At 37.4% G+C, this 23,371-nt stretch overlaps 1 protein-coding gene across 1 annotated transcript in view; it reads left to right on the top strand.

Moving 5' to 3' along the window:
• LOC128025061 (integrin alpha-X) overlaps positions 1 to 23,371 on the top strand; it is a 56,419-nt gene that overhangs the window by 14,591 nt on the left and 18,457 nt on the right. Inside the window, exons 9-16 of the mRNA XM_052611045.1 lie at positions 15,330 to 15,480; positions 15,780 to 15,930; positions 17,581 to 17,654; positions 17,943 to 18,048; positions 18,148 to 18,290; positions 21,513 to 21,665; positions 22,606 to 22,803; positions 23,222 to 23,355. Coding sequence (XP_052467005.1) covers positions 15,330 to 15,480; positions 15,780 to 15,930; positions 17,581 to 17,654; positions 17,943 to 18,048; positions 18,148 to 18,290; positions 21,513 to 21,665; positions 22,606 to 22,803; positions 23,222 to 23,355 — 1,110 coding nt within the window. The remainder of the gene's footprint in view (positions 1 to 15,329; positions 15,481 to 15,779; positions 15,931 to 17,580; positions 17,655 to 17,942; positions 18,049 to 18,147; positions 18,291 to 21,512; positions 21,666 to 22,605; positions 22,804 to 23,221; positions 23,356 to 23,371) is intronic.

Below are 23,371 nucleotides of genomic sequence, written 5' to 3'. Positions count from 1 at the left end.
TGTCAGCTCCATATAGTTTGCAATTTTCAAGCATAATCATATCGATTGCTCTTGATGAATTCTCTCTCCCAACCGTAGAACAATGATCATGCAATTAATATGGAAAGAGAAAACAAAGTCTTGGGTCTTAGCACTTGGCTGGCAAAAGTTGACATCACCTCAGCTTTCAAGCTATGCCCATGCATCCAGATTCATGGCACTTATTTGGGGTATACTGACACTTCTATTCTATTTTGTTGTATGCTTAACTTCGAATGCAAGCCGAACCAACATTTTCTGATGTTATTGGAAGCATCTTATTGGATTTGCTGAACAATTACGCAAAGTAATCCTCATAGCACCCCTTTAGACAACTCAAATTGCTCTGAGTATTGAACTCCCTGTCAGGTGCTGCAAGAGTGCTCCCAGCGGAGTAAACTTTTCTCTTTCAACTACCAGCAAGTCTCACCCATCTGATACGGAGAGTACTGAATTCCTGTCAGATGCCACGAGAGCCTCCCAGTCGAGCAACCTTGCCTTTTCCGATAAACTACTGGCAGAGTTTACCCGTCTGATGCCGTGAGTATTAAACTCCCATCACAGTCAAGAGCAAGAGCTTTTCCGGTTGGATGACTGTTTTCTTTCAACTAACGGCGTTGGTGACCCTTCCATGCACGGGAATACCCCGTTCAGAGTAAAGGTTAATATTTATGGAAAAGCTTTTGATGCCACTCTTGACACTGGTGCTTCCTTATTGGCAGTGCAATCTGCCGTTGTCCAGACTATTCCTGATGGGGACACACGAGTGAAACCATGGTCTGCACCTCCAATTCAGCTTGCGGATGGCACATCCTGTTGCCCACTGGGTATCATCTGGTTGTCTTTGGGTTTTCATAGGTTAGCGCTTCTATCATTGTTTTGCTGTTCTCCAAAGTCTTTCTTCTCCTATTGTTCTTGGAATGGTTTTCATGTTGAGATCTTCGGTCACCCTCAATGTTCCATCCAAGGACGGTGGTGCTTGGAGATGAGCCAGTGCCCCTTGAGGAGTTTGAGGGTGCAGACCTAATGATGCCTAGTCCTGATTTGTTGTGCTTAGGGGTCAGTTCTTCTACCCTGTCCATGAAAGTCGAGGAAGCATCCCTGTATAACGAACAGAAACACAAATTGACTGAGCTTCTGGAAACCTTCAGTTGGTTGTTAGATGGACATTTAGGACGCACCACCCTTGTGGAGCATGAAACCAACACAGGTGAGGCAAGGCCAGTTCACCTTGCCCCCTACTGCACTTTTCCTGCTAAAAAGGAACTCATCGAGTCTCAAATCAAGGACATGCTAAAGGAAGGAATAATTGCCCCTGCTTCTGGTCCTTGGGCTGCTCCAATTGTAATTGTCCCGAAACAGTCAGGGGAACCAAGATTCTGTGTTGATTATCATGCTCTTAATAAGCTCATAATCAAAGACTCCTATCCTCTCCCGAGGATTGATTAATCTATTGACTTCCTGGCTAGAGGTGCTTTCATTTCCACTATTGACATAGCTAGAGGTTACTGGCAGGTCGCGATGGCAGAGAACTCAAAACAGAAGACTGCTTTCATTTTCCACTGTGGTCTATTTCAGTTTTGGGTCTTGCCCTTTGGATTGTGCAATGCACCCGCCACATTCCAAAGACTAACAAACTCTGTCCTTGCAGGGTCTCATCTATAAGTGCTGTGCTGTCTACTTGGAAGATATTGAGGTAGTTTCACCTACCTTTGAACAGCACCTTATCGACCTGAAAGAAGTGCTTAACAGACTGGAATCTGCGGGATTGTCTGTTAAGCTTGAGAAATGCCAGTTCTGCAGGAGTGAACTCACTTTTCTTGGGTACAGTGTCTCTACGGATGGTGTTCGGCCCAATAAGGACAAAGTAAAAGCTGTAACTGATTTCATAAGCCCTTATAATGTTAAGCAAGTCAGACAGTTTCTAGGACTGACCAGCTATTACAGACGCTTCATTCATGATAATGCCCGCCATGCAGAGCCCCTTTTTGCTCTTACCAGATTGGATGTTCCTTTAAGTGGACAAGTGAATGTCAGGCTGCCATGGATTTTCTCAAGGACAGGATGACTTCTGCACCTGTCTGAAAATATCCTGACTTTTTGCTTCCTTTCTTTATCCATGCAGATGCATGAGACGTTGTGCCACTCTCATGCAGAGAGATGACAACGGCAGAGATGTGGTTGTGGCCTACACGAGCCGAGCACGTCATAAGGCTGAGAGACCATATTCTACTCCACAAAAGGAGTGTTTGGCTGTCATCTGGGCCCTTGAACACTTCAGGCCATATATAGAAGGACTTCATGTGACAATTTTTTTCAGATCACAGCTCCTTAAGATGGCTGATGTCTCGTCCGAAACTCTCTGGCCGGCTGGCTAGATGGTCTCTCCAATTACAGGAGTTTGACTTTGATATTGTCCATAGACCTGGGACAAGTAATAAAGTGCCGGATGCTCTTTCTCCTAACCCTGTCCCATCCCGCGGTGCACCTTTGGAGGTTGTCCCTGATTATCCCATTATTGGGGGCCTTGATCTACGTATTTTACCCCCTGTAATTTTTTTTTTTCAGATCGGGAACACCTCAGGCCAATGCAGATCAACGTTCCAGTTACAGGACACCTTCTGCGAATGTTGAAGGGTCAAGATGTCAAGAATGGTGAGGAGATATCTCAGTATGTGATTCAGGATGGACTCCTGTACTTTGTGGATAACAGAGTATCCTGTAATCTTCACCCCATGAAATGCCTTAAGCTGTATGTACCTACTGCCATTAAAAGGAGTCTGATGGAATATTACTATGATCATCCTCTGGCTGGACACTTGGGAATGACTAAAACAATTGTGAGGCTCAAGATGCAATTTTATTGGCCAAATTTGTCATTGGACTCAAAACAATATATAGCCTCCTGTACTGTCTGTCAGTTCACGAAACCAAGCCAAAAGAAACCCGCTGGGCATATGGTCCCTATATGCCCACAAAGACGTTGGGAGCATACGGGTATGGACTTGGTAGGTACCCTGCTGCGCACACCCTGCAGGAATGCGTACATCTTGGTTTTCGTGGACTACTTTTTTGAAGTGTGTGGAGATTAGCCTGGTGAGAGAAGCAACAGCCCAAGTTGCCACCAGCAAGTTACTTAGTGAGGTCTTTGCACGGCATGGTATGCCCACTTAACTAATCTTGGATAGAGGGGCTCCATTTGTTAGTGAACTCTTCAATCATGTAATCACCACTCTGGGGTTAGAACACAGACTTACGACTGTGTATCACAGTCAGTGTATCACACGAGAGGGTGAATCGGTCACTGAAGACTGCCATCCTACTTATGTCGGCACCAATTACACGGCATGGGATCGTTACCTGCCCCAAATTTTCTTTGCATTGAGAACTGCACCACATGAAAGCACTGGCCATTGTCTATCCACGTTGTTGTACGGACGTGAATTGACTACTCCTCTTGACATCATTTCTTAGCCAAACGGTGATGGGATGGATGAACCAGGTATTCCTTACCCTGAGAGCTTGGAGTCTTCGATCAGAGAGGCACATGATCATGCTAGGTCCTTTTTGGCGGAAAGCCATGCCAAGAGGAAGAAGTATTATGACCGGAGACGTCGACTTGTTTCTTACTCAGTGGATGAGCTAGTCAGAGTGAAGATTCATCCTCGTTCAGATGCTCTGGCGAACTTCACTGCTAAGTTGGCGCCTGTATATACAGGCCCATATCGCTTCACACAAAAGCTGTCCGAGGTGAATTACAGGCTCACAGACGTGAGTACAGGAGCAGATGCTGGTGTATTTCATGTTGCAAACATGCTGCCATTTCATACTTGGGACACATCTTGCGAAGACTGTGCCCACAGAGGGTTCCATTCTAGAAGCATCAGTTGACAATAGGAATGTTGTGCATGATGAATTCAATGGTGGTGCTACCACCATGACCTTGACTGACCTACAACTGGACGATGAAGATAATTGGCCTGTGTCAATCAGTCTTCACGATCAGTCAGGAAGTGTGGACAGTGTTAACTCAGAACCGAATTCAGAACGAATTCACAACTAAGAACGATGACTTGGCTGTTGATGGTAATAATCCAAACAGACGTCTATGACTTGAGACCGCGATGTGCACCACAAATCACCTCATACTGGTCAACTAATAGGTGGACTTACGTATACCACACAGACAGACTTGATCTTATATAATATGTAGATTGTTTTTGTGGGTACATTATATTTTCTTGACTACTGTAAAGTTGGGAAAAAATTGAAACATTTTCAATGTTTTATAATTTGTTACATGCTGTTGATGTTTCTCTCAGATTTGCCGCTGCAAACTATGTATGTAACGGCAACATAATGTTTTATGTTATTTAGGTTCATGTTCCTTTAAATCTGTTTTGCTGTACGCGCGAATGCTGTTCCATGAGTGCGCAAGTACAGAGAGAGAGAGAGAGAGAGAGAGTTGGTCGCTCTACCACTGATAATCACAGCACTGTGTTCAACTTCTTTTGTTTCTGTTTTGTTACGTTACCTTTCACATGTGTGTGAGAAGTGTATGCTTTGCGAACGACTATAAAGGCTCGTGGAACAACTGTCTGATCGCTTCGAGTTCTCTTCTTTTGCCTTCTATTTTATCCGGGTAAACTCGGTCTCTCTGGTAGACGTTACAGGCTCTGGCTCTTCTCAGTTTGCGGAGGAAATAGAGACACTGTTGTGATTTCTTGGCCAGTTCTGCAGTGTTGTCAGTCCAGGAGAGGTCCTCTGTAATGTGCACACCCAGGAACTTGGTGGTGCTAACTCTCTTCACAGTCGCACCATTGATGGTTAGAGGAGCATGTAGAGGAGATGCAATAGTGGGAGTAAGTGATGGCGTATGCCTCAGGAACAGACGGAGGTCTCGCAGCTCTTCCGCTTGTGCAGAGTTTAACTTTAAAAATGTGGTTCTGCCGACATCCAGCAGAAACTCAAGGCTGTATGCACACTTAAAGACAAGTAGACACGATGAAAATGTACAAAAACACTGCGATTCACAAGACAAAAAACACAAAAACACTAGGGGTGCTCCGATCACGATCGGCCGATCGTTATGCGCATCTCGTCAGTAAAGCCGTTTTTCTAATCAGCGGTTAATTCCATCAGATGCGTGATTTCACATAGAGTAGCTGTTAATACACAGAGCCGTTGTTAATAGAGAAGATGCGCAAATCACGTTAATTTTCAGCGTTTTTTGACGCATCTTCTCAGTTAACAACGGCTCTGTGTAGTAACAGCTGCTCTATGTGAAATCAAGCACCTGATGGAATTAACCGCTGATTAGAAAACCGGCTTTACTGACGAGATGCGCATTAACGATCAGCCGATCGTGATCAGAGCACCCCTAAAAAACACCATTCTGTCAGGAGCGAGAGAAGCGCTGTGTGTGGACGCGCCGCCATCTTGAGTACATTAAATTGTAAGTCATGTTAAGAAACTGTCTAAAAACATGAGAAGCATTATCAGTTGATGTTTAGATAGTTACCAAGTTTACCAATAGCCCAAATAAATTCCCAAATGGGGAGTTAAAGGATGGTCACACTAGACTATGAAGTAAAGGCTGACACGTGAGTGGATTTTCAAAACCTCTCCCGTCCCCCTCCCACCCCAAAAAAACAAAAACCTGTCCTCTCCCAGAAGAATGACTCCCATTCCCATTTTCTATTTCTTTGGCCAGAATCTGTCAGTTACAAAAATATATAAAAATATATACAAATAAAAAAATACAATACAGATCACAGCATGCCCACTTTAGTTAAATAAAAATTCATAATTTAAATTTTTTTTTATAGCTATTTTAATGAACTGAAAGCTGTGGATGTGGATTGCACACAAATTACATTTCATGTAAATCATCCATGCTAACACACGGTTTTTATTTTATTTATTTATTTATTTCATTTGAACATAGACATTTCACTCTTTATAGATTTATTTTTCATACACAGATTTTCGAAGGTTCTCGCTCAAGTTCACATGACCGAGACTGCAGAAACCTCATCTTGTTTGCTTTAAAAATTTTACAGAAGCACAAGGTTTCGTTGTTATTCTGAGTGCACACAAATAAACCTATTTGGACTTTTATCTGTATGACCAAAAATGACAGAGTATTTTAAGAGCAAGTGAGAGCACCGGTGCCTGTGCCTTTCCACACACACTTCAATAGCGCACATTTCTGTAGGTTAACAGTATGCTGAGTGGCCATGTAAAGTTGTTACATCATACATCTTTTAGATTAAAAGCTAGATTCAAGGTCTATGAATGATAGATGGGCTTTTGGGTGGCCTGTTCGATGTAGGCTACTGTATTTCACAACGAGCAGCTGTTAACGATCTGTCCGTCACACGGAAGTCATTCACTTAACCAGCCACACCAAAGCAAACAGGAGGAGAGCATAAAGGGCAAGTAGAATTGAGTCCAAAATTTAAATATAAGCATACAGTTTATAGTTTATTTATATAAAAGGTAGGCTATATTTGTGTATAAAGCTGGGGATCAAAGTGTATTCCCGGTCCAGCCCACTCCCGCTGACATTTTTTCCTGTCCTGTTTAGTGGCGGTTCTAAGATTTTTCTGTAACAGGGGCCAATAAGGGACCACATGTTACATTCAGTGGCCAAGTACAGGGTACATTCAAGCACACAAAATAATTTATTCAGTATGGTGCAAATACATTTCGGCAGTCATTCCTTTTTCAAACGCTCTAATAAAAAAAAATGTGAGCCAGTAAAGTTGTTAATGATTTTTTTCATTTATTTATAATGTGCATAAAGGACAAAACGCATCATGTTTCACAAATTTCAATGACTAATTTGTGCTCTATCCAAGCAAACACAGCACTTCTGTGATGTTCTGATTTGCAATTATCTCTAAAGCCACCATTTCTGCACAGTCCTTTTTTCCAATTAGAGAACCCTGATTCTGACTTGAATATAGACATTGGGGCATTTGGGAGCTAAAAGTGGCGACAAGGGTAGCTAGAGTCTCTAGAGACAGAATACTCCAGCCACATAAAGAATGTACCACCTTCTTGTTTCTATGGCGACATGTTGCACTTGTCATGTGACACAACACAGCCAAAATAGATCTGTATGACACATGGATCGCTTTTATTTTGTTTTTCCTGTTTTATTCAAAATATTTGAAAACATACTCACTATATTATGAAATACCTGATATTCCGATTCTAAAATATTTGCAAGTAAATTTATTTGGTAGCTTAAACACTTTTATATTGACCGTGTTAGTTTATCTATACCAGGTGATGGGTGCCACCATGTTGGTTCACGCTGAATCCGAGCTGTGGGATTTACAACACACACATTAATCCTCTCATCCCGGAACAAGTTGAAGTAGGTCTCTGGTAAACTCGGAGAAGGGCAGAGTAAACATTAGTTACCTACACAATCTGTATATGATATCAATAAAAACATTAAGTCAGATTATATTTGTAACGATCATTATTACCGTTTCCATAGACATCTGCATGTATTTTATCTGTAAATGTATGGTTTTGCTAGTAATTATGTGTATTTAAATGTCTTAAACCTAAAATAAGCATTGTGTTTGAAAACACTGAATATTTGTGGCAATATGACCAGCGTTCAGCGCATCCGATCTGGCTCAGCACCAGTCAAAGCTCAAAAATGGATTTCAGACGTGACGTACTGAAAGTTCCAATCACACTGGTGTGATCGTACGTGTGTAAGGGTTAACAAGTTTATTGGTTTACTTTGACAGTGCTTCCAGTGCTCGTTTCACAATTTAGTTAACAAACCTAAAATAAGTGAGAGCAGCAGCTAAATATCCTTTCATATTTAATGACAACCAACATGTGGATTTGTGACTCAACAAGAATTGTCTTCAAATTGGATAGATAGATGGATTCTTTCTCCCGCCTACTGGCATAACGTCAGAGAATTTTCTGGTATCGCTCAAGCCAAAGCCATTCACATTAGTGATGTGTTGTTCTTTAATCATTCGTTCATTTTGAACAAATCTTTAATGTGACTCGGGAAGAACGAGTCGTCTCAGGGGGGTGATTCATTCAGTCACGCATGTGCAGTATTCTATAGGTTCTGTTCTGCTAGAATTAATTCACCAGTGTCAGTCAATGCAGTCTTGAGCCGGAAAGAGAATTGATTAGTTCATATTTCGGGTCTATCGTGTTTTTGACTCATTCCTTAATCACGTGACAGCCCCATAATCTAAACAAAAGTCCTTTTAGGCAAGTCGTGCCACTCAGCCGCCATCTTGGCAACGCCTCCGGGCAGCTATTTCAGACTAACAAGACCAGGCTCCTATCTAATTGAATGGGCAGAGAGTCAGAACTGGACTTCCACTGGTCACCGGGACATACAAATTGCATGTATAGAAACAGCAGTAAAATATGATAAAAATTGCTGAAAAAGTTTGATGACTTTACCCCAAAACAAGGTTTAAAACACCTTTTCACCTTTCCAATTCAATTCAATTCAAGTTTATTTGTATAGTGCTTTTTACAATACAAATCGTTACAAAGCAACTTTACAGAAAATTATGTTTCTACAATATTTAGTAGTAGCTTATGGTGCTTACTGTCAGTTTGTGCACATTTGATTTTTAGAAATAATTAATACAAGACGTAATCAGCTAGACGATGAACATTATTAATATTATTAATTGATAATTATTATATGATGCAGTCACACTTGTAGCAATGTTTGTTAGTTCTGTTTGTTGATTCAGGGTTAGCATCATCTGAGATCCTCTGAGGGTCAGCATCATCTCTTCTCAGGTGTTCTGGATCCAGACTGGAGCTTGTTTAAATCCTAGTTACCACGGGATGTAAATCCCGTGGCCAAACATAGAAACAAAATAGAGACATCATTAGCATAGCTGCTGATCCAACAAAGTAAAATTAGTTTAACCCAAGCTAATGAATAAAAATGCACATTTGATCAGATGCAACTACACTCACAATTTAAGAGATACATTATTCGAATGCTTGGCGAAAGAGATGCGTTTTTAATCTAGATTTAAACAGAGAGAGTGTGTCTGAACCCCAAACATGATCAGGAAGGCTATTCCAGAGTTTGGGAGCCAAATGTGAGAAATCTCTACCTCCTTTAGTGGACTTTGCTATCCTAGGAACTACCAAAAGTCCAGTGTTTTGTGACCTTAGGGTGCGTGATGGGTTGTAGCGTGGTAGAAGGCTAGTTAGATACGCAGGAGCTAAACCATTTAGGGCCTTATAGGAAGTAATGATAATTTGTAACTGATACGGAACTTAATAGGTAGCCAGTGCAGAGACTGTAAAATTGGGGTAATATGATCATATTTTCTTGACCTTGTAAGGACTCTAGCTGCTGCATTTTGGACGACCTGTAGCTTGTTTATTGAAGAAGCAGGACAACCACCTAGAAGTGCATTACAATAGTCGGCGCCATAAATGCATGAACTAGCTTTTCTGCATCAGAAACAGATAAAATGTTTCATAGCTTGGCAAGGTTTCTAAGATGGAAGAATGCAGTTTTTGTAACATGGGAAATATGATTTTCAAAATACAAATTGCTGTCTAATATAACACCCAGATTTCTGACTGTAGAGGAAGTAACAGTACATCCGTCTAGTTGCAGATTGTAATCTACAAGATTCTGTGTGGTGTTTTTTGGTCCAATAATTAATATATCTGTCTTATCCGAACTTAATTGGAGAAAATGATTTGTCATCCAATCTTTTACATTTGTAACACACTCTGTTAGCTTAGATAATTGAGAAGTTTCATCTGGTCTCGTTGAGATTAGTGATTTTGTTCCCAATCGGGAACGGGGCGGGTGGGGCATGAACCTGAGACCCGCAGTGACGGATTAATTGACAGCTGCTGTCAGAGTCGCTAAAATGGAGAGTGCCTGTAGTGACGCAAGTAGCTTAGCAACAGAGCGATCATTTGAAGAAGAGGACTTTTCTCCCCCACCTTCACCTGAAGTGGAGGATGTCGAGGTGTCTGTGGCCTGAGCCATATCAACTTGAGTCGCTGGCTCAAACTACGGTCTTAACGCCCGCACTGCGTCACTTTTCAGCGCGAGAAGCCCATTTCCACCTCCATTGCTCACGGTCTTCCAGGCCAAGTGCATGCAACCACTGGCGCCTAATTTTAAAGTCTGCTGGAAAACTATGCAGTCCAGTAGTGCTGTCGCAACCATCAACACTACACCTACGTACCATCCTGACCACTGTACTAAATACAGATAAATCTACTCTAACTTGAAGCTATCCTAACTGATGCAATACTATACTACTAACTAACTATGCTTCTAACAATACTAACGTTACACTAACAACTATGCTAATTAACTACATAGGCTACACAAAATAATCGAAATAACTATATAATTGCAATGCTAAATAGATGCTATAATAGTGTATACTGGTTGTTTTCAATACTCGCAATTCCAACTCCTGACTCACAACAGTGATTTTGACGGAACAAGATGGTTTTATACTGCCAGGGGTGTGGTAACTCGTACCAAGGGGCATGGTGAGCTGGAAACCAACTGCAGTAGCGACCGTTCAACCTGAAGAGGGCAGCACTCAGGCGTTTTTAACCCTCTGGAGTCTAAGTGTATTTTTGGGGCCTGGAGAAGTTTTGTCATGCCCTGACATTTGTGCAATTTTCAGTTTCTTATAAATATCTAAATGGGTAAAGTCTAATCTCATTGTAATCAGCACAAATTTGGCTATATTAATATGTGAAATGCATGTATGTACCTGATTGTATTTTTGAGAAAAAATAATGTTATGTGTGGTTGGTGAAAAACTAAAAATGTTAAAACATTAAATAAGGCCAAAAAACTCATAAAGAACAATGGTTTCCGGAATTTTTGAGAACTGGAGCTTGTAAGCCTAGAATTTTTCTTTCTAAAGTATGTGAAAATCATCTTGTTTACTCACTCACAGAAAACAATATATTGATTTACATTTTCTAAGACACTTTTTGTTGGTATAAGTCATATGCGAGTAGGTGTCAACTATCATGAATATCATTGTGATTTACACCTGAGAAGACAAAGGCCTGCATAATGAGCTGCATAATGAGCCTCTCAGTCAGCTGTGCCACTGAGGGAGGACTTACAAGAAAGAATGTGAGAATAAAATAAATCGGTAACACTTTAGAATACTGTTTCTTACTTACTACATAACTTATAAGGAATTATTGAAGAACTAACAGGTGATTATTCATTAACACTTAACTCACTACTGTTAACTACTAAGGAAGATGTGTTAATTAATCAGTATGTAATATAATTTTATGATTATGTTAAGTAACAGTTAGCTAATCAATAACTAATGTATTCTGTCATACCTCCTGAAGAACTACTATTGATTATCTACTACTTAGGGTTCTAGAAAAATAACTATGAAGTAACTACTAATGAACAGTTTTACACTATTACATTGAATTGTGACCCTTTCATATAAATGCTATTAGCAATAATAGTAGTAGTATGAAAATGCAATATTAATAAATGCAATACATTTTATAGAGGTTTTGCCTATGTAGTAAATTGTTTTGTGAGTGTGTTTTGTAAGAAATCACCTTCTAGTAGGAACCCCACTCCAGTGCCTTGTGATAACTTACCTTAGTTTTTATATTTTATATACAGTACTGTATGTGTGCCTCCTCAGCATATACCACATTATATATATATATATATATATATATATATATATATATATATACAAGGAAAAGTGAAAATACAGGTACCCAATTTGTAATTAATAAAGAATTATAAAATAATTATGCAGGACTTATTTTGAACCTGAAACATTAGGCCTATTCTAAAGTGAAAATATTGGGAACCCATTAGTAATTAACAAAGAATTATCAGATAATTCCTGAAGAATTACTTAGAATCTGAAACAGTATTCTAAAGTGAAAACATAGGCAACCCATTATTAATTAATAATTAATGATCAAATAATTCTGAATGACTTATTTTGAACCTGAAACATTTTGCAATATTTTGCTGTGCGATTTTCTCCTATCCAATGAGTGGCATTACAACCATACAAAAGCACAGCATGAAATTACAAATCACATCCATTTTATTTGTTTGCTGTACTCCATATCTTTAGAATCCAGAAGTTTGCAAGGAAAATATCCAAATTCAGCCCTTTATCAATCGATCTTCATCTTCATTCTCAGTAACAGCGACCATCACATAGTCAAAGCCCGCGCTCATTATATGATTTGAATGTGAAAATAGCGCCAGTGCGCCACCCTCGAGAAACGTTATGACACGGTTTACGGCACTGATATCAAACTCTCATTGGTTCTCACCTAATTCGTCACAGATTGCGACATGCCGTGTTTCAGTTGATAGAAATTTGAAATCAGTACTGCGCCAGTGCGCCTTCACGGAGAGAAGACAGATTCATAATTTCACGGATTAATAAATTTAATTCTGCTCTGTACCTTATAAAAACTATTACCTCCAGAGAGGACTGCGACTGGAACTCATTATCATTTGAACTACTTTTGGTACCACTTTTGATCTTTTCGCAAAAAATAAATGATTAATGTTACGTTTGTTTGTCTGTTATTTGTTTATTTATAACAGTAACGTTATGTAATTTTAAGAAATGGTTATTGGTAGGTTTAGGAGTAGGTGTAGAATTAACGTTAGTGGCTCAAAATAACGTTTTAATGTTATATTTTTACTAAAATTGTGTTTTATTATGTTTTATTCTTTTAACATTCTGTATAAATTGGGTAGGTTTAGGTTCGGGTGGGGTTACACATTTTTCTATGGATAACTGACTGGTCAGAGAACACGTTCTATCTGTACGTATTTTAGGTTGTTTTTATGTAAATTTACTTACGTATCGAAACCTGTAATTACGTCCAGATAATACGTAAACAACACTGTAAATACATAAAGGCACATACGTATTGGACAGTTTTAATTTACGTCTAAATATGTACGTTTTGATTGTGAGATCAGGCTGAATTATTAGATAATTCCTCAAGAATTACTTAGAATCTGAAACAGTATTTTAAAGTGAAAACATAGGGAACCGATTAGTAATTAATAATTAATTATCAAATAATTCCTGAAGAATTACTTAGAATCTGAAACAGTATTCTAAAGTGAAAACATAGGGAACCCATTAGTAATTAATAAAGAATTATCAGATAATTTTGCAGAACTTACAGAATTCTAAAGTGAACCTAGTAAATAATAAACTACATCATTTTGACTAAGAACAACCTATAAAGTAATCATTAACTTTGTAAAATACTCTCATCTGTTTATTTCAGATGAGAACATTTCTTAATACAGCATATTTTATTCCATTTTAACATGTATACTGCCCACATTTTAATTAATGTAACAAACATTTCATAATCAAAAGTTAAACATTAAGAAGCAAACTAAATCCATATTTCATTTCCATTATAGGCTAATAATTGGGCAGTAACAAAGTTGCTACTGTAGTAGTTCTTTGTACTTGTCCTTTTACTCAAGTAATTTTGAAAATTAACAAGCCTACTTATAATTTTACTGGAGTATTATTTTATTGGGGTATCTGTACTTTTACTCAAGTACTTGATTTGTGGGACACAGCCTGATTATTATAGTTTTTTTTTTTTTGCGTATAACTGTTCAGAAGTAGTTATTTCATAGTTATTTTTCTTGAACCTTAACTAGTAGATAATTAATAGTAGTTATTCAGGAGGTATCACAGAATATATTAGTTACTGATTAGCTAACTGTTACTTAACACAATCATAAAATTATATTACATACTGATTAGTTAACACATATTTCTTAGTAGTTAACAGTAGTGAGTTAAGTGTTAATGAATAATCACCTGTTAGTTCTTCAATAATTCCTAATTAGTTATGTAGTAAGTAAGAAACAGTATTCTAAAGTGTTACCAATAAATCTATATAATTTTATGTTTGTAGTTTATTTAGAATATATTTAATTATCCCACAACATAATTTAATATCCACTAGGGGGAGCAGTTAAACAGTTTATTAGGATAATCAAAGCTGACTTTCAAACGAATTGTTTTGCATCATTACTCCAGTCACAAAATCCTTCAGAAATCCTTTTAACAATCTTATTTTCTACGGAAAAAAAAAATATTGTTATTATTATCATCATTATTATTATTTTTATTAATGTTGAAAAGAGCTGAGAATATTTTTCAGTTTTTTTAAGGGGGGATAAAGGGGGGAAAGAACAGCATTGTTTTTACATTTGTTACAGTTATATTTATTTGTTAAATTATAGAAATTATAGTTTGGAAAAAGTATTTGGAAAAAGTCTAGTAAAATAATTATACGTTATGTGAAAACTAGTACAAGTATATAAATAAATAAAAAGAGACTTACTCATGTTAATGATCTCTGCTGAATAAAGTGCTTCATTCTTTTTTTCTGAGGAAATCCATTTCTCAAATCCTCAGCCACATCACACCTTTTTGGGGTGAATTATGTTTTATTCCTCTCATCGCGAAGCAAACAGTAAAATAAATGTAAAATTGAAGGTGGCAACCCTAGACTCACCCTCATGTCGTTCCAAACCCGTAAGACCTCAATTTATCTTCTGAACACAGTTTAAGATATTTTAGTTGTAGTCCGAGGGCTTTCTGTCCCTCCATTGAAAATGTATGTACGGTATACTGTCCATGTCCAGAAAGGTAAGAAAAACATCATCAAAGTAGTCCATGTGACATCAGAGGGTCAGTTAGAATCAAAAATACATTTTGGTCCAAAAATAGCAAAAACTATGACTTTATTCATCATTGTCTTCTCTTCCGGGTCTGTTGTGACAACTTGTGAGCACGTTCACAGCACTGCAGTGTAGTGATATCCGGTTCGAGAACGAATCATTCGATGTAAGCGGATCCTCTTGAACCAATTCACCAAATCGAACTGAATCATTTTAAACGGTTCGGGTCTCCAATAAGCATTTATCGACAAATTGCTTCAGCTGTTAACTTTTTAAATGTGGCTGACACTCCCTCTGAATTCAAACAAACCAATAAAAACTAAATTTAAAATTAAATAAATAAGCTTCCCATTGATGTATGTTTTATTAGGATAGGACCATATTTGGCCGAGATACAACTATTTGAAAATCTGAAAATACTAAATAACTGAGAATATTGCCTTTAAAGTTTTTCAAATTAATTCCTAGCAATGCATATTACTAATCAAATGTATAACCCATGTATACCTTATATATCCTATATTTATCTAAATCTCTTTTCACATACCAGGGAATATCTATTTAAACCAGCTGGAGGGTTAAGACCATCATCAAAAAAAGTATTGGTTGTTATTACTGACGGAGCATCACATGACAGGGACTTATTGTACAATGCAGCAACACAGGCAGAGGCAAATAACATAGTACGATTTGCAATTGGGGTAGGTATTTTCTTCATATATTATGTCATTCAAATAACTTCCATTAGATTCTTAAGTGTTTCATTGTGTCTAGTTAAATCGATTCTAAAACCTTAATGTTTTGTGAATTGTATATGGCCTTTTCTGATTTTTTATTTAATTATAGCTTAAAATAAATAAATGCATGGGAATTTGAAAAGTTGTGTGTTTGTGTGTGTGTTTGCGCACATATTTAAAATTCCATATTTCTGTGCATTTATTACTCTGAAAAAATGCTTTGTATCATATATCTTTAGGACACAATACTTTTTTGTTCCTAGGTTGGCAATGCATTTAATGATATCGATGCAAAAGGAGAGCTAAATACGATTGCTTCTAAACCATATACTGATCACGTGTTCAAAGTGACAGACTTTAATGCACTGAACAGTATTCTTCAAAAACTGGAGGAGAGCATTATTTCCATTGAAGGTATGTTAACAGCTCTAGAGAAATGAAAGTTATGAAAGCACATTTCTGTATTAATGTATGTATAGATGTATCTGTAAGGTCCACCCACTGGTCCAGTGATGGAATCCAGTGATGGAGTTCATTTAATTTCTCAGGATTTAGTTTATATTTTAGTCAAGCTTTGTGTTTAATCTGACTCCACATTTGAGTCTCACGTCGGCTGTATGTGAATCTTACAATCACAAATTTGCCAGTTCGAACTTTGTCAGAGGGTGTAAGGTTATCTTATACCTTTCAGCCAGCCGCCTAATATGTAATTTGTTAAGTCACTTCAATACAACTTGCTAAATCGGAGAAAGACAGTATTAAAAAGATCTCAGATTGCAGATTGTGTGCCTACTTGTCACAGTGTCTGGTCTGTGTTTCCCTGGGTGTCCACTAGTGGTCTCATTTCCCATAGGCACCCCACTGCAGGCACTACATTTCCCACAAGCCATTTCCCTTCCTCAAGGTTAATTGCGCACCTGTTAATTGCACTCAGCTGTCCTTACTTTCATCGTCTTCACCTATCTATATAATCGGTCTGCTTTATCTGTTTCAAGGAGTCATTGTTTTACGTCACCTGGCTTTTTTGTGGTCCCTTGTGGTTTTTTTTTTTGTTCTTTGTTTTTTTGGACTTCTTTCATTTTTTGACCTCCAGCCTGTTTTGGACCCCCAGCCTATTCCCATTAAACACTGCTATTGGATCTCTTGTTTCGTGTGTGCATTCGTGACAGAATCTGAAAACAGACAGAATGGAAAACAGATCTCCATGAAACAGATAGAAAGAAGAACGGTTATATAGATAGGTGAAGACAATGAAAGCAGAGACAGCTGAGTAAAATTTGTTTAATTCAGGTTTTTGTTGGCTAGCAAGCAGCCGACAGTGAGTTGACCATATATTTGATAAATGTAGCTATCTAAGATTAACACTTGACTTACCTATGATAAAATCCATAGATATAAAACAGTTAAAGCATTTCACAATGTTAGTTTAAACGTTCACTTATAACTCCCTGATAAGTGGAAATAAATTAAAATACGGCATCATTTTTGTTCATTCAGATAGTATATCATTAAAAACTTTAAAGGGTCAACCTTTATCATTGTACACTCACAATAACAACAAAACATTGTGCCTTTGAAAAATCATGAAAATAAACAGGACGCGCTTTCAGCAGTCTCATTCAAAAAATTAACTGAAACTCTCAGCGTATAGGCTTCTTTGACACACCACTATCATTACACATGAGAACTATATCCATAGGAAGCTTGAAACTTTAAAACAAAACAAAAACTGTATCATTAAGAAATCTGTATTAAAGGCGGAGATGGCGAGTCACTGTTGCCATTGTTGCAGTTGAAAAAACTACTTTATTAATAAATATCTAAAAATAAGGATATCTCTCTAGTATTTTTCCCTACTCATTACTTTTGCTGGTGTTTTGCAGCAAGCTTTCATGTGCTTGAACATGGAATAGGCCAGCTAGCCTATTTATTAAAGGCTCATTGTAAAGGCTCAAAATGGACACATTCAGGGACACCTGAGACTTATTACATCTTGTAAAAAGGGGCATAATAGGCCCACTTTCAAATAATATCGATAATTTAACTTCTGTTTCTTTGCTGCAGGAACCCAGACTTCAGGTGATTCCTCTAGAATGGAGTTTGCACAGGATGGATTCAGCACAGCTTTCACATCATATGTAAATAAATATGCAGTTTTACCAAAACCTTAACAGTACATTTTTCAGACCAAGTGAATGATCATCAGTAAGGTTATACAGTTGTATTTTCAAAAAAGGTTGAAAATGTGAAAGAATACATTTAACAATAAATACTATAACATCTCTGACTCCAAAGAAAATTATGTACTCTTAATTCTTTTGAAGTACACACAAATTTTTTCATTATGTACTGTATATATATAAGTATAAAATGAGATGTTCATTATATGTCTAAATCCAGTGACAGTTTAGTTTTGCTTTGTTTAGGACAGTGTGTTGATGAGTGCTGTGGGAGCTTTCCAGTGGAAAGGTGGTTATCAGGAATATCCACATGGCTCCTTTCAAACAGGCAGAGAGCATGAAAGCTATCTAGGTGAGACTTTATTTATTTATTTTTTTAACTATAGAAAACAGCTTCTTCTATACAGCAAATACAACATACTATTGAACTACTGCATTTATTTGTCTGAAGGTTATTCGATGGCTATCGCAAAAGTGTCAAAGGTCGACTATGCTATTCTAGGAGCTCCAAGATACAAGCATCAAGGACAAGTCACTGTTTCACAACTTAGACCCTCCGGAACCACCCAGGATCAACTGTTGCAATCTCCCAGGGTTCTTAATTATTATTATTATTTAAAAATAATATTTTTAATGTCATGGTGCATAAACACACGGTATAATTTTTATTATTACATTTATTTTTGTATGTTTTATGTAAACCACCAACACTATAGTTTAGCTTACTGATAAGACCAATTAGGGCAATTACATCAAAATTACATCAATATATATATCACATCGCGAGGCTCAGCGTCTTACCAGATTTCGGAAAATATTGTTAATTTACCTGGTTATTTAATTTGTGTTCAGGCGATTCAGTAATGCGAACTACAGCTATAGTAAGCAAACACTTTTGGACATCAACAGATGGTGTTCCAACATAGTTTTAGATCATTCCTTTCAACTTCAGCGAACTTCCGCCGGAGCTACTGAGATCACCGCAGACAAGCGGACCACTCGTACTGACTGGAAGTGCTCGGCTTCGAGACTGTAAACAAATACGAATGCAGGGGGACAAGGTTTCATATTTAATTGAAGCATCCCTAGGTGCCGCCATTGGCTAGCGGACTCCCACTTGCTGTTAGCATTCGATTGACTCCCATTCATTTTGGCGTCACTTTGACAGTGAATAACTTTTTATCTGAGGCATTTAAAGACTCCATTTGTCCATTCATTATTTCTAAAGAAACACGTTATGGCCCCGTAGAAGCAGTTTTTGTAAAAATAGGCTAACGATTGCATCATAACCTGCGACTCTGTGTCGCACAGTAGAGTAATTACTGTATGGACAGGAGGAGAAGCTTGCAGGCAATCTTTTACTGTCTATGAGGCTATCGGGGTGACGTGGAGGCATAAAGTCAAAGGAGAAGCCCATAGAGAGTCCATAAAAGCAACTGGAAAAATTATTCAACAACATCTGCAAGATTCGGTGGGTGATTCAGATTTCTCTTGGCACAGCGTTTGGAAGACTAGACTTACAATTGTCAGACAGGTTGCTCACGTGAAATTTACTTCATCAAGCTCAGTTTGAGTCTGCGCAGTACGCTCGACCCCCATGAAGTGTGTGCTTCTAATTGACTTCACTTGTCTCTGTTGAATCCAATGGGGTCGATGTGTCCATTTCTTTTACTGTCTATGGGAAAATGTGTAGGGCTGCGTGCTAAGCTAAGGCTAAACCCACATGGACCAGCTCTGCCCAGCTGTCTCTGATGAACATGATGGACAAACTAAAGATCTGGAACCTCACACAGAAATGGCTTATGGACTGTAATGTTATGTTTTTCACTGAAACATGGCTCTGCAACGATGTCCCAAACAGCGTGGTGCATATGGATGGACGCTCTTTCTTCAGGTTCCATAGCTAACTTTAGAATAATTTCCATACCTAATTGTAGAATATCTAAACATGCTTTCGTGATTGATTATTATTATTATTATTATTATTTTTACCTTGAAATAACAGCTTCAAGACCATTCTGGAAATATGCAAGTTTAGTGAGCGGGTATGAAAAAAAAGGCCTAGATTGAAAAAAAAACAAAAAACAGACACGTGGGTCAAAAGCAAAACAATAACAATCAGACTTAACTTAAAAGGGAAACTGGATAAACAGGATTAATTTTTTCGAGACTAAACACAATGACTGCATCCGAAAGCTTGCTGCCGCGCTGCCGTATCAGGCAATGACTTTTTTAGGCGATTTCGGACAGGCTTCTGAGGCAGATTAACGGTTTATTGATCTACAGCAAAATATAGAGAGCTTTGTTGATGACTGAGTGGATATTTCATTACTGCAATATTAATTTCTCACTAGAAATGACATCAAAAGGGTAAAAAGTTGATCAAAAACATATTTTAAAACACAAACTGACCACCTGCCACAACTTTCGGATGCCATCTTTATTTTTTAGCTTAACTAAAAATAAAAATAAAGATGGCTTCTTAAAGTTGCAGTCAGTGGTCAGTTTGTGTGTAAATGTATGTTTTTGATCAACATTTCCACTTTTATGTCATTTCTAGCAAGAAATTAATATTTCAGTAATGAAATATCCACTTAGTTGTCACCAAAGCTCTCTATATTTTGCTGCAGATCATTAAACCATTACTCTGCCTCAGAAGCCTGTCCAAAATCAGCTTCATGAAGCGCATTCATGCAAAAATGCTACATGCAATTGATACGGCAGCGAGGCAGCAAGTCACCTGCCTAAGTTTTCGGATGTAGCCATTGAATTCGGACGTGCAAATGCTAGAGTTCTGTAGGGAGCATAAAGTAAAGGGCTCGAAGAAAGCGATCCTTGCTGGCCAGGATGAAAGTAGCTATCTGGAGACAAGCTATCCAATTACAGCTACCCACTGTAATTACGACATTACAGTGATATATTAACAACAGCAGCAGACTCCATGTGACCTTGGACAAAACCAGTCAAAAGGGTCAATATTTATACATCATTTGAAAGCTGAATAAATAAGCTTTCCATTGATGTATGGTTTGGTATGATAGAACGAGATACACTATTTGAAAATCTTGAATCTGAGGGAGGCCTTTAGATGTCCAAATGAGTTTCTTAGCAATGCATATTAGTAATGAAAATAAAAAATTAAGTTTTGATATATTTACAGTTGGAAATTTACAAAACACATATACATATAGCTTATATACCTATAACACTAAGCTTTAAAGTTTTTGGTCTATATTGGCTTTAACAAATTCTGTATGGCAATTAAACATTTTTTTACAGAGTGTCAGGTCACATGTCTCTTTCTGATGCTGTAAATCACTTTATTTTAGTATTAACAAGGAATTGGACCAATGATGATTCTGAAAAAAAAAACACACACACACAAAAAAAACAAAAAAACAAAAAAACACCAGGACTCTACTGTGTATATAATGAAGACAACTTTAACACGCATCAGCTGACAGATAAACAGCAGGCTCTTGTTTCACTGTTAAATAATTTTGAGCATATTCGAGCAAACAGATGTGGTAAAAATTACAACAACGGTGGTAATGTTTAAATATATTTGTAATTATATGATGAAAATTGTTACTGTGACAATTTAGTTGCAGGATGTTGTCTGGGACAAGTATCAACTTTTAAAGCTTAAAGAGAGGTCTAAAGTCATTACCTTTAGGAGCTAGACATGGTTCAAAAAGATTTGTGCTCGGTGCAGTGATTACAATACAGAATTAGAACACAAATGTACTGTCCTCTGTCACAATCCACAGAAATTATATAAAGCTAATATTAATTTTCAACCTTCTCTTTTCTCAGCCTCAGATTGGCTCATATTTTGGAGCTGAGGTTTGTGTGGTGGATTTGAACAGTGACTCCAGAACAGACCTCCTGTTGGTATCGGCACCAACATACATGGAGCCTGACCGGGAGGGTAAAGTGTTTGTTTACACCATTACAAGTAATGTAAAGGTAAGTGATGGGGATTGACCTTTAGAACAATTTGAGGAAACACTTTATAATAACTTTAATTTATAAATCATTAACCGGCATTATATAATGCTTAATATAGAATTGCTTACTCTTCAAAGAGTTGAAATATGAGATAATGTTCTTGTTAATGTTTACTAATGAACTTACTAAACATAACATAATGATTAACTTTTAATGTAAATTAAAATTCTTATAAATGTCAGTTCAGTTCATATGATCTTCATTCGTTGGTCTTAACAAATAATCTATTGATTATTTGTTCATGTTTTCGCAGTACCCAATCTAGTGGAAACTATTCATAATTTGCAAATGCAGTCATTTCAATTGCGAAAGTGTTCGGACACATCTGTTCATGTTTTTGCAGTAGCCAATCTAGCTGAAACCATTCATCATTTGTAGATGTATATAAATGATTACTAGCCATTTAGTTTATTTATGGGCACTGGACTTTTAGCTAATGTAAGAAGTTTTAGTAAAGGGTGGCTGGTGAAGTTTAGCTAAATGTTTGCTAAGGACATAACAGATTGTAATTTTAGTGCAAAATAGAGAGAAAAGTTTTTACTACACTTCAGTATATTATTAAACGATATTCATTGAATCATAAATAAACAGGGGAAAACAAATCATTTTTTTAAAAGAAAATACTTGTTCATTTATCAAAATAATATAATATAAACAGTGTTCCCTTATAGTAATCAAATTGACCCCTGTACACGGTTGGTCCTTTAATCAACCCTTAAATGTACCCACACCATCAAACCTGTTCCTATCCTTACCCGTATCACATCTAAATAGATGCATTAACAAAAGCTTTTAATCATTTTATAACATCTGTTAAAATCATTTGTAGATTTTCAATAAGTGCTTGATCAAATGGAATTGAAAGTTTGATGACATGTTTACTTTTCTGTCTTCATAGTTTGTTATTTCGGATGTGGTTCTGGAGGGAAAGGAAGGTCAGATGGGTCGGTTTGGTTCTTCTCTGGCCAGTCCAGCAGATCTGAATGGTGATGGTTTCATGGATGTGCTGATTGGAGCTCCTTTAGAGGAGAACGGACAGGGCAGCATCTACATCTTCAATGGAGTAAAAGATCAAATAAATCCCAAATATTCACAGGTGAAAAATACATGGTTAGTGGCAGTTATAAGGGACAGTAGTTTAAAGACCTTTCTGTCATTACATTAATTTATGTGGATCACTTCCTGGGCTCATTCCAGAGATTGTAAAAAAAAAAGATAGATGATGGGTCTCCACTTCCTTCCACTATAGAAAACTGAATCAAAATATCCCATTATGAACTACCTTAAAAGATGGAAACAATTCTTGGGGGAAATTTATTTGAAGTGTAATTACATTTTTCAATTTGGCTCACATCCCATTCATTTACACGGAAAGGGCAGGTTTAATGACTTATAATGCCGCAAGCCACCAAATGGCAATTTAAATGTTTTGGCTTTGCTTTTTAGGACATGTGTTGGACACTTGGCTCATTCTATTATTTTCATTATGTTTCATTCCCTATGTGTGATGGAAGAGAATTGCTGGTTTATCTGTGCGACCAGGTTTGCGGTTCTTTGGGATTTCATTGAGTCAGTTCTCTCCAGACCAGACCCGAGACACCCTTCCTGATATTGCTGTAGGGTCCATGGGAGAAGTTCTGCTTCTCAGGTGTGTTTTGTTTTAT

This window comes from Carassius gibelio, chromosome A12 (assembly GCF_023724105.1).
Source record: "Carassius gibelio isolate Cgi1373 ecotype wild population from Czech Republic chromosome A12, carGib1.2-hapl.c, whole genome shotgun sequence".
Classification (NCBI taxonomy): Eukaryota; Metazoa; Chordata; class Actinopteri; order Cypriniformes; family Cyprinidae; genus Carassius; species Carassius gibelio.
This window is presented reverse-complemented; position numbering and strand designations above follow the sequence as displayed.